Source organism: Puccinia triticina, chromosome 13A (assembly GCF_026914185.1).
Source record: "Puccinia triticina chromosome 13A, complete sequence".
Classification (NCBI taxonomy): domain Eukaryota; kingdom Fungi; phylum Basidiomycota; class Pucciniomycetes; order Pucciniales; family Pucciniaceae; genus Puccinia; species Puccinia triticina.
Window position 1 is genome coordinate 4697400 of NC_070570.1, and position 26140 is coordinate 4723539.

The following is a 26140-nucleotide window of genomic DNA, read 5'->3' on the forward strand; positions in this document are numbered from 1 at the left end:
TTGATTGCCAGGTGCTATCATTTGACAATGTTTTCAGTTTTGAAAATGTTCAGGCTATATGGGCGAGGCAACCTCTCATCTCAATACCCACTTTGGACTGGCCACCAGAACCAGTATGTGTCTTAGCATTGTTCAGTTTGTGAATTTCAATCTGTACACACACCTTCATTCTACACATTCTGTGGTACACCGGCGACACACAACCGTTTTGGAAGGTGGACATGGCTATGACGTTGGATGACTGAACTGAGGACCAAAAAAGCAGCTGCTTGTGCTCGCCCGTGTTTTGTGTTTGGGATTGTCTTTATGGCGTCGCAATAAACGTCCGAGGTCTACTCCAGCGACTCGGATGAAGCAAGAGCTGAAGGTCAGCTGTGCATCGGACCTTGTGGCTTCCTGTGTTTCATTAGTTCCCACCGAAGCAGTTTTCGCTCAGGTCTGTCTCATTTGGTTTATGAGCACAGGTTTTATGTACCTGATTTCCCGGCATCAGTGATACACCTGAGGCGGTACAATTGTCACGATCGTCGGTTTTGTGGTGTTATTGAAGCAACAGTTGATCGGAAAAGCTGGTTTATAAACTCAGCCTTTCGACCATTTTACCTGTCAGGCATGAAGCTTACCATTTTAGGTCTTCTTCTGCTGTTACTTCACAATCATTTTTTGCCATGCGAGCTGGTCAAATAACTTGGATTTTTTTCAGCATCCTGCTCTTCCTCAATCTACCCTTTCTTGCAGTGCCACTCCCATCCATACTCAAATCTTCCTTCGGATCCTTGGATGCCGCCGGATCTTTTGGTGCCGCCACATCCCTTTCAAAGAGTGCATCAACAAAATTGCTAGATTCCAAGAACATACTCAGTCCCACAGACCCGTCAATTGAGACTCTTAAAACCGACTCCAAACCTAAGAAAATCACCTGCTTGACAATCGGATCGCGTGGGGATGTTCAACCATACATCGCACTTTGCCAAGGACTGATCGCAAAGGGACATACATGTACCATAGCCACCCACGAAAAATTTGGAGGCTGGATCAAGCAAAACGGAATTGGGTTTCGTCCAGTTGCTGGAGACCCCGAAGAATTAATTAGACACTGTACTGCAAATGGTAAGGATCTTATGGCCTTAACTGAATGGTTCTGTCGAACTGATAAACAAACAAACAAAAAGGCATGAAGTCTATTTCTTTCTGGACTCAAGGGAAGAAGCACGTGGGTTATACTCGTGTTGAATTCCGAAAAGAAAAAGCAGAAATTGATCCCATGACAATTGTCTTGTATTATGTATCCTCATACACGCAAAAATATGCAGTTTGGTAAATGGTTTGAAAATCTACTCACAAGCTCATGGGAAGCCTGCCAGGGTAGTGATCTTCTCATCGAAAGCCCAAGTGCAATGGCCGGTGTCCACATTGCGCAGGCCCTCAACATACCATACATCCGAGCCTTCACAATGCCGTGGACAAAAACTGGCGTTTACCCTCATGCCATGGCTGCGATGGGAAAATCTTGGGGAGCATGGATGAATAGGCTAAGGTAAGAAATAGATAGACGCCTTTGTTTTGACCGCGATAGAAAAGCCGGCGCTGAAGTTTTCACACATCCTTTTCAGCTACAAGCTGTTCGATGGCATCACGTGGCTTCTCACGCGAAAGGAAATAAATCTCTGGAGGGAAAACTATTTGAGACTCCAACGCACAACCTTAGCAGAACTGAAACTCTCAGAAGTTCCATTTTTGTACAACTTCAGTTCCCATGTCGCTCCAAAACCGACTGACTGGGGACATTTGATACAAGTGACTGGATATTGGTATGTTAAGCCGACGCATAACGAAGCCAGTGTATCAAATGACTTGAAACAAGCCATAGACAACGCCAGAAAACAGGGTAAAAAAATTGTCTATATCGGGTTTGGCTCGGTTAGTTGCTTTCAAGGCTCATCACTACGAAAAAGAGTTAATGTGGAGGTAGAAAAACTAACTGAAGTGCTGGTTAGATTATCGTTCCGGATCCTAAAAAAATGACCGATGCTATTGTCGGGGCAGTTGAAGAGTCCAACGTATTCGCTATCATATCAGGAGGGTGGACGGCCGGTGCAGCAGAGGGTGCGACAAAAGGTGCAACAGAGGTCATGGCGGAAGGTACCACAGAGGCTGCAAAAATCGTTCCCAAAAAGGCTGAGATGGATGCAGAGGATGCCACAGCTTATATGAAGCGAAAAATCGGGGAGCGGTCTAGTTCAATGCACTACGTGGACTCAGTTCCTCATGACTGGCTATTTCCACAAATCTCTGCAGCTTTACATCACGGCGGCGCAGGCACAACAGCTGCAAGCATCCGAGGCAAGCACTTTGGAGCCTGATCCTGACTTTTTCTTGAAACAGAATTGTAATACTCACGCAAGATCTAAATTTTCAACAGCTGGAATCCCCACATTGATCAAGCCATTCTTTGGTGAGTTTGGGAATTTGGTTCACGCAGATCGTCCTCAGAAATCTAACTTTCTTTCCGATGAAAACAATTTAGGGGATCAGAATTTCTGTAGGCCAATTCACTCAACCATCCCACATAAAAATTATTAGGGAACAACGAGCTGAAAATGGATGTGTCATCTCATGCATTAGGGGCCCAGAGGGTGGAAAAGCTCGGCGTTGGCACACACGTGCAAAATCTTGATAAAAAATCTATTTCTGCCGGGCTGATCAAAGCCACAACAAACAAAGAGCAGATCGCCGCAGCCAAGTCCCTAGGGAAAGAAGTCTCCAGCGTGCGTGAAAACACAAAAATCTCTGATCCCTATGTGGAGTTCTCTTTTGACTCACCAAAAACCCCCAAAAAATAAATCTTTAACAGGAAAATGGGGTGGATAGAGCTATTGAGTTGATCTTTAGTGTAAGCATTAATCTCTGTCTCGTAATTTTCTTCGTCAAACAGAAACTGAGCTACTTCCTGACCACAACCATAGTTCATGGGCGCTTCACGCTCATTGATTGAAGAAACCAGGAAATTCAACCTGCAAAAAAAGCCTCAAGTATCCTTATTAAAATTAGAAGAGACTAGAGCTCAGATAGATAGAATTTTGGATGATTTGACTCTAGTTAAACTCTGGCAAGTAATAAGGCTCAACAAAATATATCCAACCACAGAATCTTCATCAAAATCCCCAAATGAGGTCAAACTTTCAACATTGAAAATAAAACAACCCAACAAATCTTTTGATCTTGACCAAGACCTTTCAATAAAACCAAGAGCTTGAACAACACTTGACCATGTTCCCCAATAGACATTTGTATTACAACGATCTTTGAATTTGTTTTTCAAATAACTTATCTTTTTTTATCCACCAACCTATTCCCCCCAGCCCTGACTGGGGCGGTGCGTGGGGTCACCAACTAATGATTGGCCATCAGATTATCAGTGGCTAGGCTATCTATTTATTTACCTACCAGGCTACATCAATACCATACTCATGAGTCATAAGCACAGCTGTACCACCCCTGGCTGCAGCCTGCTTGAGCTGTTTGCTTTTTCATCTAACTCTAGACCAACATCTAATCTACTCCGTTTCAAAACTGCTAATGTATAAAAGGACTTCCTGATCAGCTGATTTACATTCAAAGGATAGCGTCTTTCACATCATTGTTTTTTTGGGCTATTTGTAGGTTCAGAAGTATATGTTACCAAAAATATTCCTCCAAGTTGAAATTGGTAGCAGTCACAGCCACTACTGAGGGCAATACCTGGTCCTAATGAACTGGTCCATGGTAGCTCAAATTTGGCCTGAATCTAATTGCTGTTGGACTTCTACAAGCACAGAAGGATAGTAGGTTGTAATTCAAGCATATAAATTACCACAGGACAAATTTTAGAATTCATCAAAAAATTTGACTTCATCCAAGTTATAATATCAAACAAACCTAAAATATATGCTGAAAAGGTTCAGAAATCCTTGGATCAGAACAAGAGTTTGGCAGACTCAATTTCAACTACCTGCACTACCATTGGAATTTCCAAAAAAGATCCAGACCTTTAATGATAGGCAAGAAAAAGGGAAACAAGTGCCTTACATCACAAATGTTACTTATATACGCATAGAATCCCTTGTTTTTACCAGTAGGTAATCTCATTACAATTTTCAGTATATTTTTTAAAGGCAAATGATAATCTGGCAGATAAGGTGCAGGTGGTGGCCAGAACCAGAGGATGAACTTGAGTTGGCCAACAGACGCACAGTTTTCACACAAAAGAAGTAGATAAAGCTATAATACCATCCCAGCCATTTCATTGACTGGTTTAGTGCCTCATGTGGCACAGGATGAATCAGTTGACAGATTTTATTGTATAATATTCACTCATCTCTTGAATTGGAATTCTGTTTGGGATTGATTCCATTTGAAGCCCTTAATATAGGTTCTTTCTAAATTCTATGTAGACCACTGCACCATTTCCTAGTCCTGGGCAACACCCAAATACACCACAACAGGCAATTCATTGCAATGATTGATATACTGGTTTTTCTAGGGCAATAAATACCAGCTTACATCTTTCCAGGATTGAACCCCATTGAAAAGGGCTTCAGTGTCTTCAAGTGAACGCTATGGAAAGACCAGGACTTTTTATGTAACAGGGGGAAAGAATGACTATATCCAATGTCACAGATCAAAATAAATTGACACCAGACATCAGGCAACATCAAGCAACAATGGCTTCTGCTTTGTTCCTGTTCTGGTGCTACCACAAGTACACTAAAATGGCCCCTTTGTTTCCTACAGGGGTGTGAGCCCCCATCCTAGGGTGTCACACAAGAGTCACACTATGCAGAGCAGGACCCATATCTTCCCAACTCCTCTGCCACCTACCTAGCTTGGTAGAGATTCTTCAGGATTCTTCTCTCCTTGCTAGGTATGTCCCCTCATCCCTCATTCTTATTATATTTTCCTCTTCTCCCTCTCCTCTTCAAGCCTGATGTACTTACAGAGAGATTCTTCTCTCCTTGCTAGTTTTGCTCTCAGAAATATAAGATACTTGGGCCCTGAAATCCAGAGACAAGCTCCTGCGCCCCCCTTCGAACCCCTTTAGTGAAGAGTCCCAGTTGGACTCTTACAAGGGGCAACGGTGGGCTGATGCACTAACTGTATTGTTAGTGTAGTGTAATGTTAGTTTTTTCCACTGCACTACACAAATAATACTGTTATCCTTGATTTTATTGCAATAACAATACATCTTTTTGATGTTATTGTATTGTTAGTGTAGCTGAAATATGCCAGGTTAACAATAACCAAATCCTAGTTTCATGATTGTTATCTGTTGTTATTCCTGATAACAAATACAATAACTGTCATTTTATCTCTGCAATTAATGATAAAATCACTTTCAGTGTATTGATATTTTTGGTAGTAAAGTTGGTTTTGTGTTACAAAAAAAATAAATCTGGGACATGATGTTTTGAGAATCATTTTCTAGAGGCTAAAAACCATGAAATAACAGATACTGTAGTGCAGAAGATTGTTATCCTAACTCTGATACACTAACTTTCAGGGAAATGTTGGTTATCCAAAAGAAATACACTACCTGTTAGTGTATTTTGAGTGTATTCTGGATAACAATACCCAAGATCTTCAATGAGAAACTTTAGATACACTAACTGTTAGTGTATTGGGCTATAATTGGGGATAACAATACCCCAATTGTCTCGCCAAATAACCACGGATACACTAACGGATATTGGCCCGTAGCGTAGCGTAGCGTAGTGGCCCATTGTTGCAAGGGAGCTGTTCATGTGGCCAAATGTGCAACTGATGGGCAGCTGATTAGAATTTGGCTGGTGCCACCTGTACTACAGGTGAGTAGTCTAGTGACAGTTTTTTTTTCCTGGTGAGAAGGTTTTAATATTGATCTGTGTTTACCACTGATTTGCGCAAAAAGCTTTTCCATGGGTCAAGCTTGGACTTTCACATTCTTTTTGCGCTTTGCTTCAATGTCATTCCAGTCTTTCACTAGTCGTGAGCAAATGTGTTTATGTCGGGAACCTCCCGCGTCGGGTTTGACCCGCTGTGACCTGGCAAGATGTTAATGGTCAATGATTGTCATTCCTCCCGATGACTGGACCGAGCAGGCATCGAGAGGAGTACACACATTCTCCTCTGTCTTGAAGACATTGAACTGACCGACCGGTCATCAAGCGGACCGAACTACTCTCAATGACCTGTCCGTTCGGTCATGGTGAACATTACACACCCCTCTTGGTGACCGGTCAGTTGGGTCACTGAGAAGAGATTGCACTCCCTTGCTGATCTCTAAATAATTTACATGAAGCAGAACACATGACTCTTGATGATCTGACTGATTGGTCAGTGGGAGCAAACTGCTCTTGATGATTTGCTCCCTGACCGGTTGGTCCTGTCATAGTGGACTGATGACCGACTAGCGCGGTCATCGAGAGAAGTGCACTCTTGTAGATGGCCTATACTATACCGATTGGTGTTTGCGGAAATTTTTGTACTCTTCTTGATGACCGGACCCACCGCTCATGAAGAAGGGAGGAATAGTCTTTTGGTAAAGGGCTGCCGGAGGCTAAAGGACTTTGCCTCAGTTGGGGGACTGCCAAACACCCCAAGTTCGGGTGCCAAGATATTAAAGCTGCTTGTGTTTTGTGTTTTGTGTTTGTAATTGTCTTTATGTGCGGCGTTCGTTGCAAGAAATGCCCGAGGCTTACTCCGTATACATACACATGATGGGCCCGATGAAGCGAACAAAATGGCCGAGCCGATGGTCGACGGTGCATCAGACTTTGGCCTCCTGATTTACATCAGTTCCCACCGGAGCAGATACATAAACCTCAGGACTGTCTCATTTGGGGTATGAGCACAGGGCTTATCTAATTCTCCGACAGGATTAGTGATGGATACAGCTGAGGCCGTACAATTCAGAGCCGTTTCAAGAACACGATGGTCAATTTTGTGATGCCATGGAACTTGAAGCAACAGTTCGCTGGAAAGGCTGGCTGATAAGCCCACCCTTTCCAGCGCTCTGATTCATCTACGCCTTTTTCCCACTGGTACTTCACGATTATTCTCTACCATGCGAGCTGGACGAACAACTGAATTTTTTTTCAGCATCCTTCTCTTGCTCAATCTACTTTGTCTTTCAGTCCCCAGCCCAACCCTAATCGAATCTTCAGTTGGATCCTTGGATGCCGCTCCAAAGAGGGCATCAATCAAATTGCTAGATTCCGACCCTGTAATTAAAGCTAACTCTGATTCTAAGAGAATTACCTGCTTGACAATCGGATCGCGTGGAGATGTTCAACCATACATCGCACTTTGCCAAGGATTAATCGCACAGGGACATACATGTACCATAGCCACCCACGAAAAATTTCGAGACTGGATCCAACAAAACGGAATTAGGTTTCGTTCAGTTGCTGGAGATCCCGAAGAATTAATCAAACATTGTACCGCAAATAGTAAGCTTTCTTTAAGATAAACTTAACTGAATGCTTCTGTGGAACCAATAACCAATCAAACAAACAGACATGAAGTCTATTTCTTTCTGGACTCAAGGGAAGAAGCAGGTGGGTTATACTCTTGTTGAATTCCGAAAAGAAAACGCAGAAATTGAGCCCATGACAATTGTCTTGTATTATGTACCCTCATACACGCAAAAATATGCAGTTTGGTAAATGGTTTGAAAATCTACTCACAAGCTCATGGGAAGCCTGCCAGGGCTGTGATCTTCTCATCGAAAGCCCAAGTGCAATGGCCGGTGTCCACATTGCGCAGGCCCTCAACATACCATACATCCGAGCTTTCACAATGCCATGGACAAAAAATGGCCGTTACCCTCATGCCATGGCTGCGATGGGAAATTATTGGGGGGGATGGATGAATAAGCTAAGGTGAGATAATTAAGACGGGCTGACGCCTTCGCTTTTGCCGCGATAAAAATATAAAAACTGATGCTTTCATATCTTTTCCTCAGCTACAAACTGTTCGATGGCATTACTTGGCTTCTCACCCAGAAGCAAATAAATCTCTGGAGGGAAACATATTTGGGACTCCGACGAACCAAATTAGCAGAACTGAAACTCTCCGAAGTTCCATTTTTATACAATTTCAGTCCCCATGTGGCGCCAAGACCGACTGACTGGGGACCTTTGGTACAAGTGACAGGGTATTGGTATGTCAAGCCGGAGGAGCGTGAAGCCAATGCAGAAGAAGTCAGGATCCAGAAAGCCATAGAAAAGGCGAAAGAAAAGCACAAAAAAATCGTCTACATTGGGTTTGGCTCGGTTAGTCGCTTTCGAGACCTGTCGCTGGGAAAAAGGAAAAAAAGGTCAACATAGGGGTAAAAAAAGTAACTAACTGGAGTGCTGGTTAGATTATCGTTCCGGATCCTAAAGAAATGACCGATGCTATTATCGGGGCGGTTCAAGACTCCAACGTATTCGCTATCATATCAGGAGGATGGACGGCCGGTGCGGCAGAGGGTGCGGTAAAAGGCGCAACAGAGGGTGCGACCAGGGGTGCAACAAAGGTTACGACGGAAGGTCCAACAGAGGCCGCAAAAGAGGTTTTCAAACAGGCTGAAAACGATGAAGAAGATTCAGCTTACATGCAGCGCGAAATCAGAAAGTTGTCTGGTTCAATGCTCTACGTGGACTCAGTTGCCCATGACTGGCTATTTCCACAAATCTCTGCAGCTTTACATCACGGCGGCGCAGGCACAACAGCTGCAAGCATCCGAGGCAAGCACCTTAGAGCTTGATCCTGACCATTCCTTGAAGCAAAATTGCAATACTCACACAAGATCTACGTTTTGATCAGCTGGAATCCCCACATTGATCAAGCCATTCTTTGGTAAGTTTGGGAATTTGGGTCACGCAGATCGTCCTCAGAAATCTAACTTTCTTTCCGATGAAAACAATTCAGGGGATCAGACTTTCTGTAGGCCAACTCACTCGATCATGACCCAAAGAGAGTATGGAGGATAAAGCACCTGAAGCTCAATTTCCCCCTTTCGCAATAGGGGCACAGAGGGTGGAAGAGCTCTGCGTTGGCGCACATGTCAAACGTCTCGAGAGAAAAGATATTTCTGCCGCGCTTATCGATGCCACATCGGAAAAACATACGATGGGTAAAGAAGCCAGGGCCCTAGGGCTCAAAGTCTCCAGTGTACGTGTGAAACAATATGTGATGTCTGTTTGGAGTTCTCCGTTGACTCGCCACACCAATTCAAATCATTCTGCCGTAACAGGAAGATGGCGTGGGTGAAGCTATTAAGATAATCTTTGAAGTCAGTCCCAATCTCTGGCTCTATAATTAGTGTCCCGTACCCAGCCTGATTTCCTTCCTAACCACAGGAAAATTTCATGAACGCGGCGACTTCCGTAATCAAAGAAACCCGGAAGTCCAAGCTGAAGAAAGAGCCTCCAGTATCCCCATTAAAATCGAAAAGGACCAGAGCTCAGAAGACTATACCATCTTTAGGTGAACTCCGGCAATTAATGAGGCTCAAGAAAAAGTCTCCATCCACGAAATTTTCATCAAAGACCCCGAATGAGGTGAAAATTTCAGCGGTGAAACAAAACCCCCACAATCTGTCCATCCTGAGCGAGACATTTCAGACAAACCAAGCGCTTGAACAACACATTTTTTCTTTTCCTTTTTCAAAATTACACATGTATTGCGCGCCTCTGCTGATTTGTTTTAAATTGGCCAATAGACCACCTTCAGCAAAAAAACCACCGGCTCATAAGCAAGAGACCTCGTTATACGAATTTTTTGATCAATAACTGTAATAGATAATGATGGCAATTCCTTCCTTTGTGAAAGTTATTGGCAGTGAGCACCAGCGATGGTACCAACCTCCCTCATCTTCCAAGTAATGATGACACAGCTGGATCCTGAAAAAGCCAGCACATCTACGGCTTCAAGCATTTAAAGACAGATCACCGGAGGATAGCTGGAGATTGTGAGAGTGCCCTCGTCTAATTAGACGTTCTATTTGTTGCTTCCACCCATGGAAGCTCATCAGTGAAAAGCACTCATCACCAAGCACTTGTTGAGTTATCCGTCACTTTTTGCCCGCGGAAGTGGCCGGGTAAAAACTAAGTGGTAGTTGGGATGAAATTGCAAATCCCCTGAGTCCCGTTCCCAGCCCGCTGGAATAATCGCGATCCGTATCTGTGGACATGAATTGGGTCAAGGAGATGCCGGCCTGCGCGACGACGTGTAGAAGGCCCCCAAGACTTCACTCGAGAAGCCTTCTTCAGATGGGAGTTGAGCACATTAATACTGGCCCATCGGCCTTCACTCCTCACAGCTAACCTCGCATAGGAAGATTGGGTTTTTGGTGACTCTTTACTCTCTTCGTGGTACATCTTTCATCTAATACAAAACTTGTCAGATTTTTCTAGATATGAAAAGATTGTCCATTGCGGCATTCTTCTTGGTTTTACCGCGTGTTTTTGGAGCTATCGACAACTTTTCCAAGAACTAAAAACAAAAGAAAAAAAGCAATGCCAGATAGAGAAGAATTACTACACATGATTACTCTTGTGAAAGAGATTGATTTTTCTTATGTTCTGCCTTCAAGGAGTAGAGAAGAGAGAAGTTACGCATCATAAAGGAGAATTTAAAATTTGAGACGTTTTTTTAGCGCAAACAACAAGCTCGAATATATAGGAGAGAGAAGCAAATGAAAAAACAAGCCATGCCCAAACCAAAACAAACAAGATCGATCTATTTACACTGCAGCAAAGGATTGGGCTGTCGATTTGTCGATACACCTGTGACAAGCAATGAAAAACCTTGATCAATATACTGTTAAGACTTTGCGAAACGCACCATTTTACACTCACGTTCGCAAAGAATAATCGTCTCCATGTTGCGTGATATAACTGTGGACCACACACATATTAGGACTACAAGACTTGGTCTGTTTGGGGATTGAAACAAGAAAGATGCCCACCGAACCCATGGTAACGCTTGATAGCCTGATTTCTCGACAATTTTCAGGTATCGAACTTGGATACCAGATACAGTGAAGTAAGGAATTTCAAACTTGATCGTAATCGGCGGGCGTTTTTCAATCACATCCTCTGAGATGGTATCATCAAATTATGAAGCCCAGTCAATTAGTCATGATGAATTTACTTTGAGCAGGAGGTGCAGCACTGACCACTCCGAACAGAAGGCAATCCAAACTGAGCTCTCATCAGATACTCCCGCCCGCCTCCCAATTGTTTAATTTTCCAAACAAATGCGGATTTCTCCGGAACATAATGTACAGTGCCCACGCTTGCTCTGAACCGAGGCGAATCAGCATCATCGGGCACGGGCACATAAATCTCCACATTATTCGCTGTTGATCGTCTCTTGAATTGGGCTTTGGCTTTGACCATGTATTCCACTCGACTATTCGAATGTAGTTCGACCATCGCTTCAGCCCAGATTAAAGGCTTAACTTGGGTGTTGATTCGGTATGACATCAGTTCGAATTCGCCGTCAGGAGGGATGAATGATATTGTTCTGTCGTTTTCAAACCGCGATAATCGAACACACTGAGATGAATCATGATCAGAAGAGGAAAGGACTGGATTGGAACAGATCATTGAAGTGCGAAATTTGTAATTAAACTGACTTGGTGAAATTTCGTATCTTCCATCTCAATCGCCTTGCCCCGAGAAGCTATGCTCGTAAAAAGAGTCAGTTAATGAAACAGCGCTGCGAGCAATTTGGAGGAATGGTGAACAAACTTCTGCCGGTACTCTCAAACATCACTTTATCATTCAATCCCAATCTGAGTTCGGGCATTCCACTCAAGTAACATTTCATTTTGACTGCCCCGAGAATCTCACTTCTAACAACATTACCATTTGCATTGACCAACAAGTTGACGCTTTCCACGACATCCTTTGATTTGGGGACATGAGGCAAGAATGTGTCAACCTCCATCTGCGGCTGGCTTTTTTTTTCCTGAGAGTCAATCAACAAAATTTACACACCAAGAAAACCTCATTTTTCCTGTATCGAATTCCTTCAGATCTCCAACTGACTGCGTTGGTTACTGCCATAGGTGGTCTGACTTGAATTTCTAATTTGTGCGATTCTTGTGTGATGTATTCCTGCAGAATTTTTGATTCCGTTGTTTGCGGATAACCGAAATCCATCATTTCATCTAATAGCTCATAAATGATCACAAACTTTTCTCAAAAGATACATTTTCAGTTCGTGTTTGGATGGTCAACATGTGGCTAGCGGTTAAATCAAGTGGAAAGTGCGCAAGGCAATCGGTAGAACCCATCCTTCTAATTTGCTTTATATATATATATATAGAAAAAACTTGAGAAATACTGACATTATCACGAATGGACTCCTCCTCAAGTTCTTTGAAATATTCGGACAAAACCTATTCCGTTATTCGGTTGAGCATCGGAAAAGATTCGAAAGGGTCAAGGATGAGCCGATCGGGGAGCTCGTTACATTAGAAAGCAGGAGATGCTGAACTTGAGCCAACTTATGCAGAAAGGTCAGGATTTCTGCCGCATTCGAGTTTCTTTTCGATAAAGCGATCACTTCAAAATCAAGACGATAAAACGGAATTTCGCATCAATTCACATTGCAAGGCTTGTGAGAATAGCCAAGATTCGTTTTTAGCTCACGGTACAAATTATTGTGGCGGATATACCTGTAAAGAAATTAGATTTATGGGGGAGGTGTTGAAGGATTCAGTTCTTTGAGGCCTGATGTGAATAAAATGAAATAAGCTCCTCACATGTAATTGATCCCGGCGGCCGTGAAACAGGGAGTTACGGATGAGACGTCATTTTCTTCCATTTCTAATAGATTCGGCATGAATTTCTCGACGGTTGCTGGCAATACGTCATCACGATAGCTGCGCTGAATGAGGCTCTAAGATTGTGATAAGTGGCAGAGTCAGTTCGAATATCTGCTAAGCTGGAGGGTTTATCGGACAAGTTGAACGATCCAAAGAAGCAGCCGACTTACTTTTCCCTTAAGATCACAGATAGCGACCAAAGAGGCCATTGCTGTACGTGTCGGTCGAAGTTGAGAGTGCTCGCAATCGATTACAGGTTGAGGTTGTCGACCAACTAGCAGAACTGTGCAGAGCGGGGTGATGTGGTCTTGGATCCGGCCCGGTAAGTTACCGAGAGAACGACTTGCCGATGACGCTGCAAACGGGAACGCCGGGACACCGACCGGGGTCTGCTCCGGGGAGTCTTGGCTCTCCAAATGCCGTCCGCTGCAGTCAGCCCGGAAAGAGGCACACCCTTCATCCATTCCCAAGTTTGACCAACAACATGCATAACCCACGAGCTCAGGCGACCACGGCTCTCAAACGCTTGATGACCGAGGTGAGTTTGGAAGGGTGATGGCTAGGATGGCTCATATGACTGTGGCTAACTCTTGGCTCTTGATTCCCTTCGGCGTGCCTCATAGTATCGACAACTAAACAACAAGAACGCCAAGAAGTCGGAGAGCGAGGAGGCAATGTTTGTTGCTGGTAAGTTTGGATTCTCGATCCCCCCCAAAATTATTTCGTTCGACTGACACTTCCGTGCTGTGTGCATACTCCTCAGGTCCGATTTCCGAGTCAGACTTCTTCATCTGGGAAGCCTTGGTTGCTGGACCTCAGGATACTCCGTTCGAAGGAGGTTTATTTACCGCTATTCTAACCTTTCCCCGAGACTATCCTCTATCGCCCCCCAAGGTCAGTGTCCAACTGTGTTTGTATTTATGGCGCACGTAAAATGTCCATAGAATACCCATGCACAATTTGAATTTAGTGATTGATGTGTTTGTTTCTTTCTTTGCACAGATGACCTTCAAACCTCCCCTGCTTCACCCCAACGTCTATACTACGGGTGATGTCTGCATCTCAATACTCCATCCGCCGGGTGAGGATCCAAACCAATATGAATCCGCTTCCGAACGATGGTCTCCTGTGCAATCTGTAGAGAAAATTCTACTAAGCGTAATCAGCATGCTGGCTGAGCCTAATGTCGAGAGCGGTGCTAATATTGAATGTTGTGTGAGTCAATCTCTCCAGCATATTGGAGCACTTCGTCAAGAAAGATAAACATGTATCTTCAATTTGCTCATCGTTCTCTCTTCTTCCCGTTGCTCATACACCGACATCGTTGGCTCTTTTGCTTTCTGCGTGCTTGGTTTGAATAAATCTACTGACTTACCTTCTAATCAGAAACTTTATCGAGACGATCAAAAGACCTATGAAAAAACAGTGCAACAGTTTGTTCGCCAGCAACTCGAGTTATAAACTCTGTGCCAATTTGTGCTTTTTGTATTTGAATTAGGGTGATGTATTTTTTATATAAATATATTATTGGAATCCAACTACCCACCCAAGTTCCCAACCAACACATTCAAATAACAAGCCCAATGTTGTTTCAAGGCACAAGATTGTATTTTGGCATTCGTACAATGCACAACGACTCCCAAACAAAGCGAAAGCGCCTGCAGCATAGCGAGTTAAAAACTTGTTACTTTCACACCTCGTAATCAGTTTTTTTGCTTGAAGAAACCCCATCCTGCCACCTCGTCACTCCCAGACCGGAGCAAGCCGGCAATCAAACATCCCGGCGTCTCGAACCAACATGAAATAGCGTCGCTGCTCCTTCTGCTGGTCCAAGAGCAATTCCCTCCTTTTCCGACCAATAATAGATCTGTCTGAGAGAAAGGAATAGGGTCCATCAGGAATCCCCATTGTACCATCTCGGACTGATACCACTTATGGGTCCAAGAGAAGCTCTCCGGTCTATTGTATGGGTCCTATATCGGTCCAAGAGAAAGGAGGAGGGTACTTCCGGTCCGCTCTTCTTTATCTTGCCCCCTCGGACCGATACGATAATATTGTAGCTCGGACCAATACAGGATTCGCCCTCCTGCCTTGACTCACTCAACAGCAGGCGCGAGATCCGGCGTCGTTGCGAAGGAACCCTCCGAAGGCTTGCGCCTCCGATTCAGACTCACCCTCTTCTAGTGCGGTCCGAACAGTCACCTGGAAGCGCCCCCTCCGGAGTCCGAATAATATTTTGCCACTCAACAGTGCAGGCTCAGCACGTCCTGCCTGTACAATGAACATTGTATTGTACTTACTTGTCATCAATAGTGACCTCATGCATACGCTCGGCTGCCGGCCAGTGCCACACCGATCTCTCCCCGACACAATCCGTACAGCTCCCAGCTCCCTATGGTGGCAACCTCCTATTAATTTTACCTCTGCATCATTCTCCACCCACATCAACCAACATCCACATCAACCATATCAACTAACATCCACATCATTCAATATCCACCTCTATCATCGGCCCTATCAGTTAATTCGATAATGCTTTTCTCCAGCTACCTCTCCATACTCCTCGTGGTCCTCTTGATCCAAATTGAAACGGCCTATACGAAGTTTGCCTGTCAGGACAAGAGCTCAAACAAAAATAAAGCAGCCACAGTCGCATTTTGCATGAGAATTACATTAGATTCAGACACGCGAAGCCTAAAATGGCCTACTGGAAAAAAAAAGTCTAAATGGATCAGTAAGCATTCTCTCATGTAGGCAGGGATGGACGGCATGTTTTCTGGCGAGTAGCTGCTGTCCCGGAGAATTTACTAATGTTACACTGTTCTTGTCACCATTTGTCAGCGAACATCGCTAAACCAGAAGAAGAAGCGTATACCTGTCGTGATTGGGATATTTTCTACCATCCAGCAACACGAGGCGTCTGCTGTCCCCCTAAAAAAGAAAAGATGACATACGAGGTGAGCTTCTAAACAGCTATGACTGGATTTAAGGGCCATCGGTGCCAGAAACTAAAGCCACTCTTACCATAGGCGTTGTGGCCTGCGAATCCGAAGGATATTGCAACGCATTGTTATTATCCGTATTCAATCCACCCTTGGTGGAAGAAGTCTTGGAAGAAGCCTGGAAAGACACATAGGATTTAGGTCGAACGCGGATTACTTTTTGTACCCAACGAGGTCGTCAATCTTTTATTTGAATTTAGAGATGTCAGGAACATGCTTCAACGCAAGGCGGCTCAAGCAGGGTTTTAATCCGCCCTTTTCGCTCCCATTTTTTTCATTACAGTTAACTTCCTCCCATATATTTACTTTATTTCTTTCAAATACCACAATCGCTACTTAAACACTGCCCAATAAATAGACATTAGCTGAATACCGATTCACAATGACATTGGGATTCAACACTTATCGATAGTAGTAGTTCAAATCTCCTTCGGCTCCCCATAACTCGCTATTGTATCTAAATATGCGAATCCATCTGTGCTTTGACATTGTTATCTGCTCCTTGATCTTAGACTTGACCGCGCATTGAACGGATGGATTGCGCTCGGGCGGGTTCAGCATGCCGCGGGCCGCTCAGCGCGCACCAATCAGAAGCAGTTGCAGTGTCGATGTCTACATAGGACATTGGGCACTTCAATGTGCCCGGGTGGGGGTCCTTCTTGAATTTTACAACCCAAAAACCATGATGGACCGTGGTGGACGGGGTTGGACATCGGTTGACAATTGTTGATCTGCTGCCACGGAGCTGCCGGCCGGTTGGCACTTAGAGTGGACAAGACATCACGTGCGGCTCAACCCGTCGGGGGGTTAGGGTACCGCCACCTGGCTTCGGGCCCGGCCAAGCCGTCTTTGCTCCTTGGGTTTGAAGGGATTACCGAAGGGGATCAGGGTCGCCTCGTCCCGTCGGGCAGCCCGTGCCGTGCCGTGTCGCTTGGGGATCTTATCGCGCCGGACCGAAATGAACAAAGTCGTGAGCGGAACCGCCCCAAGACCGATCGGGTCCGGGCGGCCCGTCGGCGGACCGACCCGATAGCCATCCTATTTGAATAACTTCAATGATTTCTTCATGCATCTTCAAGATCTTACAGAAAGATCAATTTGATAGCTTCGCATCAGACAGGGTTGCAGCAACGCTACATATGTGTAAGCCTTGACGAATCAAGAAACCGTGATTCGTGACATGTGTAACTTTGGCCGGTGACGGTCATCCCGTTAGCATCTCTTCCGGAAAACGGCGGATGGTCATGGTCTTGGCCCCCAATTTCTTTCCTGTTACTGCCAATTATGACTGGATGACTGGCCTACCCCACTCTGTTCAACTCCTAAGTGGATGGGCCAGCTGCCGTACCACAGACTTCCGAAAGTCAGTTTCATGCTGCTCGAGTTCTCAAATTGATGGCCTGCGCTTGAAGCAATGTTGCAAATCCAACGCAAAATGTGAAAGCGAGACAGTCCATTGCTAATACATACTACCAGATGTATGCACCCCCATAATTCTTGAATTTTCGGAGCGTTAAAATAGTGGTGAGGACCAGACTTGTCTGACTGGTTGATGTAAATAGGCAACACGCGCGGCGGAGTGATAGGACAAAGCCAGCACACTGCTCAATAGTCGCCGCTCCAAAGACAAACTTTTCGCATGAAAACTTGGCAAGCTATTCACATCGTTCCAAATTCCGCTTTCACGCCGGAAAAAGGATTGTTTTGGCATTTAACATAGGCTCTAGTGTCGAATGAGTTGCGGGAAAATCCACGCCATGTGGTTTGGAGGCTCCTAAAATCACAAGCTAGAGTCATGATTCCTGTTGGGTCGCCAATAATCCACCGAACTTGCAAGCACAGTGAATTTATTCTTTGAATGTTGCGGCGTAGGTTGCTGTCTTTCAGGAATAGGGAATTTGTGATGAATTCATCTTGGTGAGCAATCCAAGCCTTTCTTAGTCTGAAATTACTTGCCCCAGATTTGTCATTTAAATACCAGGCTAATGAAGGCGGACACAGAATGAGAAACGGAGTAAGAAACATCAGAAAAAGGGTATCAAGCACATCACCTGGTTAACAACTGTTGCAAGCTGTGTGTGGGAGCTATGCGAGCCTCCTTTGTGGACCTACCTATAGCAACATGAAGATCAATGAGCATGTGTTTCAAGTTCCGAGTGCAGAACTCGCTTCCGCTGTCTCACCATCACCGATTGTACAGTACTGGCAAGTAGATGTACTTCACCCTGTGTATAGAAAAAGTTATACGTGGCGGCTACAAAGTCATGTTGACCGGTAGATGGAAGTTCTTGAGCGGAAGGTATTTGTTGAGTGGAGTTCACGGACCAGACCACCTGGTTCCAGGTTGTACGACATTTGTGTGCCGAAGTTTGCGATGGGAAGTTTTGGATTAGGGTTAGACTCCGACCCAGCCATGCACGAGACCCCATCCAGCAAATAGATGACTCCAGTTGGCTGAACAGTCTAGCCAGTCGAGTTTCTCTGCCGCGTGAGTGTGGAAACAACACATCCACCAACCTGTGGTTTCATCTAGCGCTCGAACTATTCAAAAGCAGCACAGTTGTCTTCGACACATATAGCTTTTCTCACGCCGACGGTTCTGCTAGCTTCAACGCGTCCTTTTGATCCGTTGCGCGCCCCATCTGGTGTCCCTTGAGCACCTTCCTCTCTGTTCTGGAGGCAGAGATAGATATTCAACTCCCCTTTTGCTCCTGCTGACTATCCGCTCCCGACGATCACAGACACCCAAAATGCGGAAGGCTCGTTGAAATATTTCTGAACCTGAGAATCGGCGATTGGACCAATTGTAACCTCGAGCGACGAAGAAAGATTCCGCACCACCACCGCATCTGCGATACACAGTATTGCGCTAGTGGGTCTGGATAGCTCCAAAATGACCGAAAAGAAATCTAGCCGACCACGCTTTCCTTATAAAAACTCATTCAAGTAAGTCGTGTGACCATGTACGATCTGTTAGCCTCTCCCAGATATTCTTGCCTGCTGATAGGAGGTGTTGTCCACGTCCAGTGGTTTCTGTGGCTTCTCTTCAGCCGATTCTCCTCATTCACTAGCAGAAGTGACCATACCCATCCCGTCGGAGAAGCAAACTGAAAGTCCGAAGAAAAACAGGCTAAAATCTAAGAAGCACAGGGGTGGCAAGAAAAACGTTTGGTCGCCCAGTCATTACGTTCCAACTTCATTTACGCTTTCACTTGAGACCATTTCCCCTAAGCAACCATCACCCCGCTCCCAGCGTCGCTGGTCATCTAAGCCCGTGCCTTCAGAAACGGCAAAAAGCATGTCCTCTATCAAGTGCAACGATTCCGGTAGCTTCAAACATCAGGCCAAGGGTGTTTTCCGCAAGATCTTCCTCAGCGCCAAAAAAAGCCTTATTCCGTCGAAAACTAAGCTTACGAGGAAGGCATCGAGTTCCACATGGCGCTCAAAGTCGAAGAACGCGTCAGAAGACCCTGATACAGCCAAACCGAAGATATCCTACCCTATGAAGCTGCACAACTCGGATCTGACTTTCGTGACGACTCAAGATCCTTGGGAATCATCGGTCCGATCATCAGGCTTGCACCGCAGAGCCACCGTCGGTACCGCCCGATCTCACAACCGCTCAGCGTCGTGCACGGAGAGTCGGTTCTCGACCCGCCAGCCATCACAAGAGGGCAAGCGCCTGTCGTTTGGCGCTCAGCACCGTGTTTCGAAGGACTTGACCTGTAATCTGAATCCTCACTTGAGAATCCGACCCGAAGCAGTACCATCATTGAATCGTTCCGCAGGCACAGATCGACCCAAGTCGGCAAGTCATGCTAGGTCATCCTCTGGCGACTCGCACTCGAAGCGTAGTCAGAACCAATCATTCCCACCCAACCGAGGAAGCCTGTACCGCCATCCACCTACCAGGCCTCTATCCCTCTCGCACCACAGTCGTCGTAACTCCGTTCTGGTCGCTGGAGATGAAAACCCTAGGAGGAGTTATATCGAGGGAGCTAGTCGCCGTAGCTCAATGGCCAGTTCCAATCTCACCTCGACAACTAATCAACTTCGCCAAAGCTGGACCACAGGACGTGCCATTTTGGACCCTTCCACCCCACAGGGTTCAGGCTTATCTTGCTCTGAGCGGTCTTTTGTGATAACCTCCGGCACCGATCAAAAAAGTATCTCTAGTTACCGCCGCCCAGCGAGAAACGATTGGGCTGGTGTGATCGAAGAAGACATCACCTTGACTCTTATGGGCTGCCCTGAAAGTTTACCCACCACCAAGAGAGCCTCTCGAGTGGCTGCAGTACGATCTACGCCACCTCCGATCGCGACATCATCAGGACCAGCCCCGACAATCACATCCCCCATCCCATCTCCATTACTCGCACTCTCTTTATCATCGGCGGAAGACGCGTCTCCCGAGAATTTCCTCTCAGAAGACCAGATTTCGCACTCAGAAGACGCGTCACTTGAGAATTTGTCTCTAGATGACACGCCTCGAAAACCCCTGCGATCAGAACACACGCCTCGGAAACTCGTACATGCAGAAGAGACGCCTCGAAAACCCGTAGCTTCAGAAGACGCCTCCTCTCTACCACCTTCCGTAGATGCACCTCCAACCACGACTTCACCTAGCACATCTATAACACAGCGTTCAGCAAGTCCATCTGCCACACCACCCTGTGTAGCCTCTTCGCCAACACCACCATCAACACCGTCCCCACCTCCCTCCATTCGATCGATTCCGCTTCCTCAGATTCACAAGCCGCTCTCATTGCTGTTTGAGTCGAGGGGCTCTTCCCAGATTGATGGGATCGACGGCCAGTCCAAACGCCGATCAGATTGGTATTCCGAACTCATGACGACGGTCGAACAGTCAATCTCCAAATTAAACTGAACAAAAAGGTACCGTCCTACTTCATCATTCTTACATCGTCTTCATCCCACTCTGTGACTAAATCTAACATTTTGCGATGTCCTTCTGTTTGTGGGACCAGATACCAACGAACATGAATTTCCAGTATAATACGGTCGACCGAATAGCTGTCAAAAGCTGACAAGCTCTCTTGGTTCATTTATCCTTCCAGTTCGCGATTTTCAAGGTCCCTCGTCAACGATTAAAGAAGGTATATTGTTTTAGATACCACCAAGAGAAAAAAGCAACAAGACTCCCCCGTAATAATTATAATCAACTTGATATGTTTTTCCTACCTGCTCCCACACCCTACCAAAAATGTCAAAAAAATAGGTGCTGCTTGCGCTTCCAAAATTGTAAAGCCATGTTCGAATCCAACCTAAGCAAACCGCATGCGTAATTTTCTTCACCAACTTTCCTTGATTGTATATTTTTCGATAGCCTATGATTTCAAAAAACAACGCTAAGATATTACATCCTCGCTGAGCGTTTTTCTCTTTCCCATGCTTTATTGTTTGTCTGTGTGTTTTCGCGGTCAATAGTCATTCTTTCTCTCGTGCCGTTGGCATCTTAATCTGATTTGACCTCACACAACACCCAATCTTTTGACATCTTTTTCCTCTTACTGTTTTTCAATCAATTATTTGCTTCTTCATACTCTGAATTTCTGTAGCTCACATCTTAAATCTAAATGTCGTCAGCTCCTTTGATTTGTTCAAAATTTGAACGATTTGCTCATCAAGCCTTTTTGTAAGCGGGCTCAATCGATCCTTCCCCCCTTTCCAACAAAAAAGAAATGATTGGTTTGACTTCCAAGCGATGTTACAAGTACACTGAACCAACCATAGCCCGGTCGACTTTGGCAACTCCAGCATCAACTTTACCATAAGCTGATACAATTTTCACAAGATCAAAGTTGCTCAGACTCTTCGGAAACAACCGAATGCTGATGTCTACTTGGTTATAATGTGCAGCAGACTCCTCACATTCCAATTCACCAAATTGGTTGAGTAATTATATCCACACAGAACCAAGGAAAAAAAATGTCAACAAGGATAGATATTTACAACAAGGAGAAAAATGTACACCAAACTGTTTATGGGTACTGAAGAACTATAGAACAGTCCTGTGTTAACATAGCAACTGTTAATACCATGAGATCAAAAGAAAAAGAGCCAGATGAGAGTGAGTTGATGGGTTTTGTGGGGTGAGGGCTTGAGAGTGTACTTGGGGTGAAATGGACATTTCTTTTCTTTTTGTTGCTGTATTGCATTCTCATCATTGTTCTTTTTTGGCTATGTTTTATTTTTGTTGTTTTGATCTGCTGCATTTAATTGGCTCTATTTATTGATTCTTGACACGGGTAAATAAACCAACTTTACACATCTAATTTTTTCACACTGTTTTCTTCTTTTTCTTCTTCGTGGGTTTTTCTGGGAGAGGAAGCGGAAGGAGGAAGGTAGTCGGAGACAAATAAGGGGAGGGGGAACACATGGAGACAAGTTTTTTTTTCGTTGTTTATTGAAACGGGCGCCAGACACGACAAAAACAAAACAATGAGGAACTACAACATACACAGCAGAAAGAAGAACAGAGGAGACAAGAGTGGCGGCTAACAAAACAGGACAAAAAAGATGTGGGTGTCAGATGAGGTTTCCAGCTATTGTGACTTTAGATAGAAGCAAGACTTTTACTACATTGGAGGTGGATGGGAGTGGAAGCGGGAGCAAGAAATGGGAGGGGTGAAGTGGGATGAGCGCTTCTCAGAAAGGAGCGATCTGGATCATTTGAAAGTCAATAATGAAAAGTGGATGAGATTCGCTGTGTGAGGAAAGGTGGGTTTCAACTCTGATCCTTTCCCAAAGAAAAGCACCAGCCAATCAATCCGACTGCACCAAACATACGCAACAATCTCTCTCGTGTCTTGGTGTTATTGCGAGTGCACTTGGAGTAGAGGGGATCAAGCACCCGACTTGATAGTCGTGAAACTGTCGTTTAACCGACCAACCACGACAAGACCATCCACAAGCCAAGTCCGGCGAAGACGGCCTTGAGCAAAGGGCGAGAGCCGGAGAGCTGGGACTGGCCTTGCTGAACCTTGACCATCGCATGTGCTGCACGTTCCGAAATCGGGGCCGTCCCAGAGTCGGCCTTGGGCTGGGCCTTGGGCACGGGTGCTGCGGAGGAGGCGTCGGAGGCGGTGGTCGATGGCTTCCTGGTCTCGCCCATATTGGGCAAATCGATCGGTCCTTGTGGGTCCGAGTATTCAGGGAAGATCGTGCGGAAGCGTGGATGGGCCCTATTGTGATTGGTAAGGTCAAACAGCACGCCGAGACCACACATGAACCGTCAGACGACGTATATTGTGATAATGACATAAACGCGGAACCCTTACACATTGAATGAGTGGGAGCGTTTGGCAAAAAGTCGGCGATCACCATCGCTTGAACGTACACTTCCGGTGGTCATCTCTTCCGAAACCATGAAGGAAAGTAACCCATTCAAGCTGGTAATATGTAGAGAGAAGACACCAGTCAGACCTGAATGAATCAACAAAGAAGCAAGTCACCCACATTGTTGCAACACTCCAAGCAGGGTTCCCTGTGACAGCAGATGGATCATAAAGGCACAATGAGATTGGCAGTTCTAAACAAACAGGAAAGCGTTCCAGGCTGGAGACTCGCATGACGCAGGATGGTAGTCACTCATGCTGGTGCAAATCTTGCGATCGGGTTGGAACCGGCCGGACGGGGTGAGCATTTTGATGGCCGGCGGCTTGAAGGGATCTGTGAGGGGAGTTAGGTGTCAGTCATTTGCCCAAAATCGGAAACAAAGAGACAGAATCCAGATGGAAGAGAAGATGAATCCTCACATTCGGCGGGGAAGACGACTGTGCCCCAAACTGTGAACAAGCGATAATAGTGAGCAGTCAGTCCAAAGGGATGAGAGGGATTACCAAGACTGACACTCTCCGCCTTCGTAAGGGGTATCGGGTGGCCCACGGAGGATGTAATGCCATTCCAGAATATCAGACTCCCTGGGACGAGCAACGATGAACGGAGGTGGTGATTTGTTGAGGTCGACGAGCTCCTGAGAAGGGGGTATTTGCGTATGGTTAGCTGGGAGTGCCCTTTTTGGGGGGTTTCTGTTTGGATGTGTGAGGAGAGAAAGGTGACTGACTTTCATCAATCGTTTGTTAGCCTGTTTTGATGCCATCTTGGGTCGAGCTTTTCTTTTCCTGTGCTGTGCTTTCTCGGGGTCGTTAGTCGTTGGTCGTTGGTTATGGACTGTCTTGTGATGGTTGGTTGTTGGCGGGTGTTTGGTTGGTGGAGGGTGGAGGCTGGTGGGCTTATATGAGGACTGCAGGCTTGCTGGCGGTGCAGCAGAGCCCGAGGGGTCCGGATCGGGGGTCAGAAACAGGGTTTGGCAGAGTGTGCGCGCAGGTCAGAAACCAGAAACGCACAAGTCCGAAACCAGTTCCATCCACCTCGACAACCCATCACTATTCACCATCCATGGCAGCCCCATCATGAACAGCTCACCGCCAGTTATCTTCTCCGGATGACTGATCAACGCGCAACTGTTGTCCGGCTACATCAGTGGTTTTAATTTCGAGCAAGTAACCACTCCCACCTGGCGAAAGCCACAAAGATACACGTGGCACAAAGATACACTTGGCTCAAGCTGCCACCATACCGACTGACGTCCAAGGGTTTGGAACATGGGCTGTCTCGATAGTAAAAAAAAACACATATCGGCTCCTACGCGCAACTCCCGATTCCGGGAGAAACCAAGACGATCAGGCCCTCACCGGGCCCTGAGAGATACAAGCGTTGAATCATCGCTGGGTAGATGGATACCCAAATCTTATTGCTCCACCCTCGTCGCCTCCAGGGCAACATGCAAAGAGCCACACCACACCACTGGGAAAAACTTCACAAGCTGCAGAAAACGGCCACTGCGTGTGTCCAATCACAACTGGCTGTCCTGTTTTCATTTTCTCAAGATATGTGCAGCACAGCCTGCAGATGTTTCCCTTGTGCTCCATGCTAGGCCTGTTTGCTGGTTGAGTTCAAGGAAATATTTTTTGCTTGTTCCGGTCATATGGTTGTCTCACAGCATATCATAAATTTTCCCTTAAATAATATATGACAAAGGGGCCCAGGCCGGCGGAAAGGGGGGTCGGAGCAACGAATTGCGGCTGCGCCGTGATCTGGGTTTGCGAGGGCGCGACATAATATCAGTGTGGGCCAGGCAGCTCCCAGACCAAATAATTCGAAAAGAAATGACGACAAGCGAGATGACGATTAGGCAGATTGAAGGCCAGGCGAAGTTCCGAGGCACAGCTTCTGGCCAAACTGCGAGGACGAACGCTCAGCGGGAAGCTCACCCAGGGCAGACCGAGGAGGACCAGGACGAGGAGATCTTTCATAGCTTCACGCCGGCTTCCTTCGACTTGCTGGTCCCCAAACTCAAGCTCAAGCTCGACTCGGTCCGGCTCCACCTCGATAACCTCCCGCCTCCCACAGCCTTTCAGTCACGTCATCCTCAATTGGTCAGCTCGATCAGTCTGCTCACCGAATGGTCCGATCTGCTTTGTTCTAGCATCATCATGACTGAAAGGTACGCTGCCCCTTTCGGGGATACTTGCTCTTGCTTTCTCAGCTAGCTAGAAAGGAAAGACCAACTTACAAAATTTGCAGGGAGTTGAGTTTCTATTCAAAGGAGCGAGACCGGTCGATCATTATCCCATACCAGGCAATAAGCTTACATGGGATCTCGGGTGGAGGGGTTGACGCACAGCTATACTGTCAGCTGGATTTAGTGGAGATGATCGCAAGTCAGCGGAGGTCATTGGGAGGAACTGGGCAACAGGAGGAGGAGGAGGAGCAAGAGGAGCAAGAGGAGCCAATCGCACTGATAATCACCCCAGAGGAAGGAGACCGCTCGACTTTGGTCCAAGAGATATTCCAGGCCATGTCCTATTGCGCGTCTCTCCACCCAACCATACTACCCAGGATGGAAGACCAAGACGACAAGGACGACCACCATCTCCTTGAGGCCCTTCTCGATCACGATACTTCTACTGAACAACCCTCCGCCGACCAGCTCTCTGTCTCCAATCGCTTTCAGCCTTATTGAAATGCAGAAAGTCCCCCCAAACGGACGTTCTACTCTATTTAGCTGATTGAACCCTTGATAGTGGACTAAACAAGCAAAAAGTCAAAAGCTGAAGCCATCAAACTCATTCTACATATTCTGATTGGTGACAATCCGGCCCTTCGTAAGCGCCATCTGTCAAACCGCAGATTACATCCTATGTTTCCCAAACGAGAAGAAGAGCTTGCGAGAATAGCAGGCTGAATTGTTTTACACCAGTTAAAACATTTG

General features: G+C 45.9%; 8 protein-coding genes across 8 annotated transcripts; 6 read left to right on the forward strand and 2 right to left on the reverse strand.

Annotated features, from left to right (window-relative positions):
• Positions 1-668: 668 nt before the first annotated feature.
• On the forward strand, positions 669-2363 carry PtA15_13A435 (uncharacterized protein; the record flags this gene model as incomplete). The annotated part of the gene is made up of 4 exons (XM_053162633.1): positions 669-1138; positions 1346-1537; positions 1614-1920; positions 1998-2363. 4 exons carry the CDS (start codon positions 669-671, stop codon positions 2361-2363), a joined length of 1335 nt encoding a protein of 444 aa, XP_053026590.1.
• A 4394-nt stretch (positions 2364-6757) lies between these two features.
• On the forward strand, positions 6758-9562 carry PtA15_13A436 (uncharacterized protein; the record flags this gene model as incomplete). The annotated part of the gene is made up of 9 exons (XM_053162634.1): positions 6758-6779; positions 8173-8291; positions 8381-8747; positions 8827-8859; positions 8932-8946; positions 9029-9174; positions 9257-9295; positions 9363-9434; positions 9512-9562. The coding sequence occupies 9 exons, from the start codon at positions 6758-6760 to the stop codon at positions 9560-9562; spliced, it is 864 nt and encodes a 287-aa protein (XP_053026591.1).
• Positions 9563-10747: 1185 nt separating this feature from the next.
• PtA15_13A437 (uncharacterized protein) lies at positions 10748-13305 on the reverse strand (the record flags this gene model as incomplete). Its single annotated transcript, XM_053162635.1, has 12 exons — positions 10748-10790; positions 10863-10901; positions 10973-11102; positions 11183-11564; positions 11645-11691; positions 11760-11916; positions 12009-12206; positions 12362-12412; positions 12511-12578; positions 12666-12691; positions 12779-12915; positions 13012-13305. 12 exons carry the CDS (start codon positions 13303-13305, stop codon positions 10748-10750), a joined length of 1572 nt encoding a protein of 523 aa, XP_053026592.1.
• Positions 13306-13325: 20 nt separating this feature from the next.
• Positions 13326-14302, forward strand: PtA15_13A438 (uncharacterized protein; the record flags this gene model as incomplete). The annotated part of the gene is made up of 5 exons (XM_053162636.1): positions 13326-13379; positions 13465-13528; positions 13605-13735; positions 13844-14056; positions 14228-14302. 5 exons carry the CDS (start codon positions 13326-13328, stop codon positions 14300-14302), a joined length of 537 nt encoding a protein of 178 aa, XP_053026593.1.
• A 1071-nt stretch (positions 14303-15373) lies between these two features.
• On the forward strand, positions 15374-16092 carry PtA15_13A439 (uncharacterized protein; the record flags this gene model as incomplete). The annotated part of the gene is made up of 4 exons (XM_053162637.1): positions 15374-15575; positions 15683-15798; positions 15871-15920; positions 16044-16092. The coding sequence occupies 4 exons, from the start codon at positions 15374-15376 to the stop codon at positions 16090-16092; spliced, it is 417 nt and encodes a 138-aa protein (XP_053026594.1).
• Positions 16093-19141: 3049 nt separating this feature from the next.
• Positions 19142-20731, forward strand: PtA15_13A440 (uncharacterized protein; the record flags this gene model as incomplete). Its single annotated transcript, XM_053162639.1, has 1 exon — positions 19142-20731. The coding sequence occupies one exon, from the start codon at positions 19142-19144 to the stop codon at positions 20729-20731; it is 1590 nt and encodes a 529-aa protein (XP_053026595.1).
• Positions 20732-22744: 2013 nt separating this feature from the next.
• On the reverse strand, positions 22745-23965 carry PtA15_13A441 (uncharacterized protein; the record flags this gene model as incomplete). Its single annotated transcript, XM_053162640.1, has 7 exons — positions 22745-23048; positions 23145-23255; positions 23323-23350; positions 23434-23535; positions 23622-23651; positions 23716-23839; positions 23930-23965. The coding sequence occupies 7 exons, from the start codon at positions 23963-23965 to the stop codon at positions 22745-22747; spliced, it is 735 nt and encodes a 244-aa protein (XP_053026596.1).
• Positions 23966-25034: 1069 nt separating this feature from the next.
• On the forward strand, positions 25035-25891 carry PtA15_13A442 (uncharacterized protein; the record flags this gene model as incomplete). The annotated part of the gene is made up of 3 exons (XM_053162641.1): positions 25035-25372; positions 25453-25589; positions 25683-25891. The coding sequence occupies 3 exons, from the start codon at positions 25035-25037 to the stop codon at positions 25889-25891; spliced, it is 684 nt and encodes a 227-aa protein (XP_053026597.1).
• Between the last annotated feature and the right edge of the window lie 249 nt (positions 25892-26140).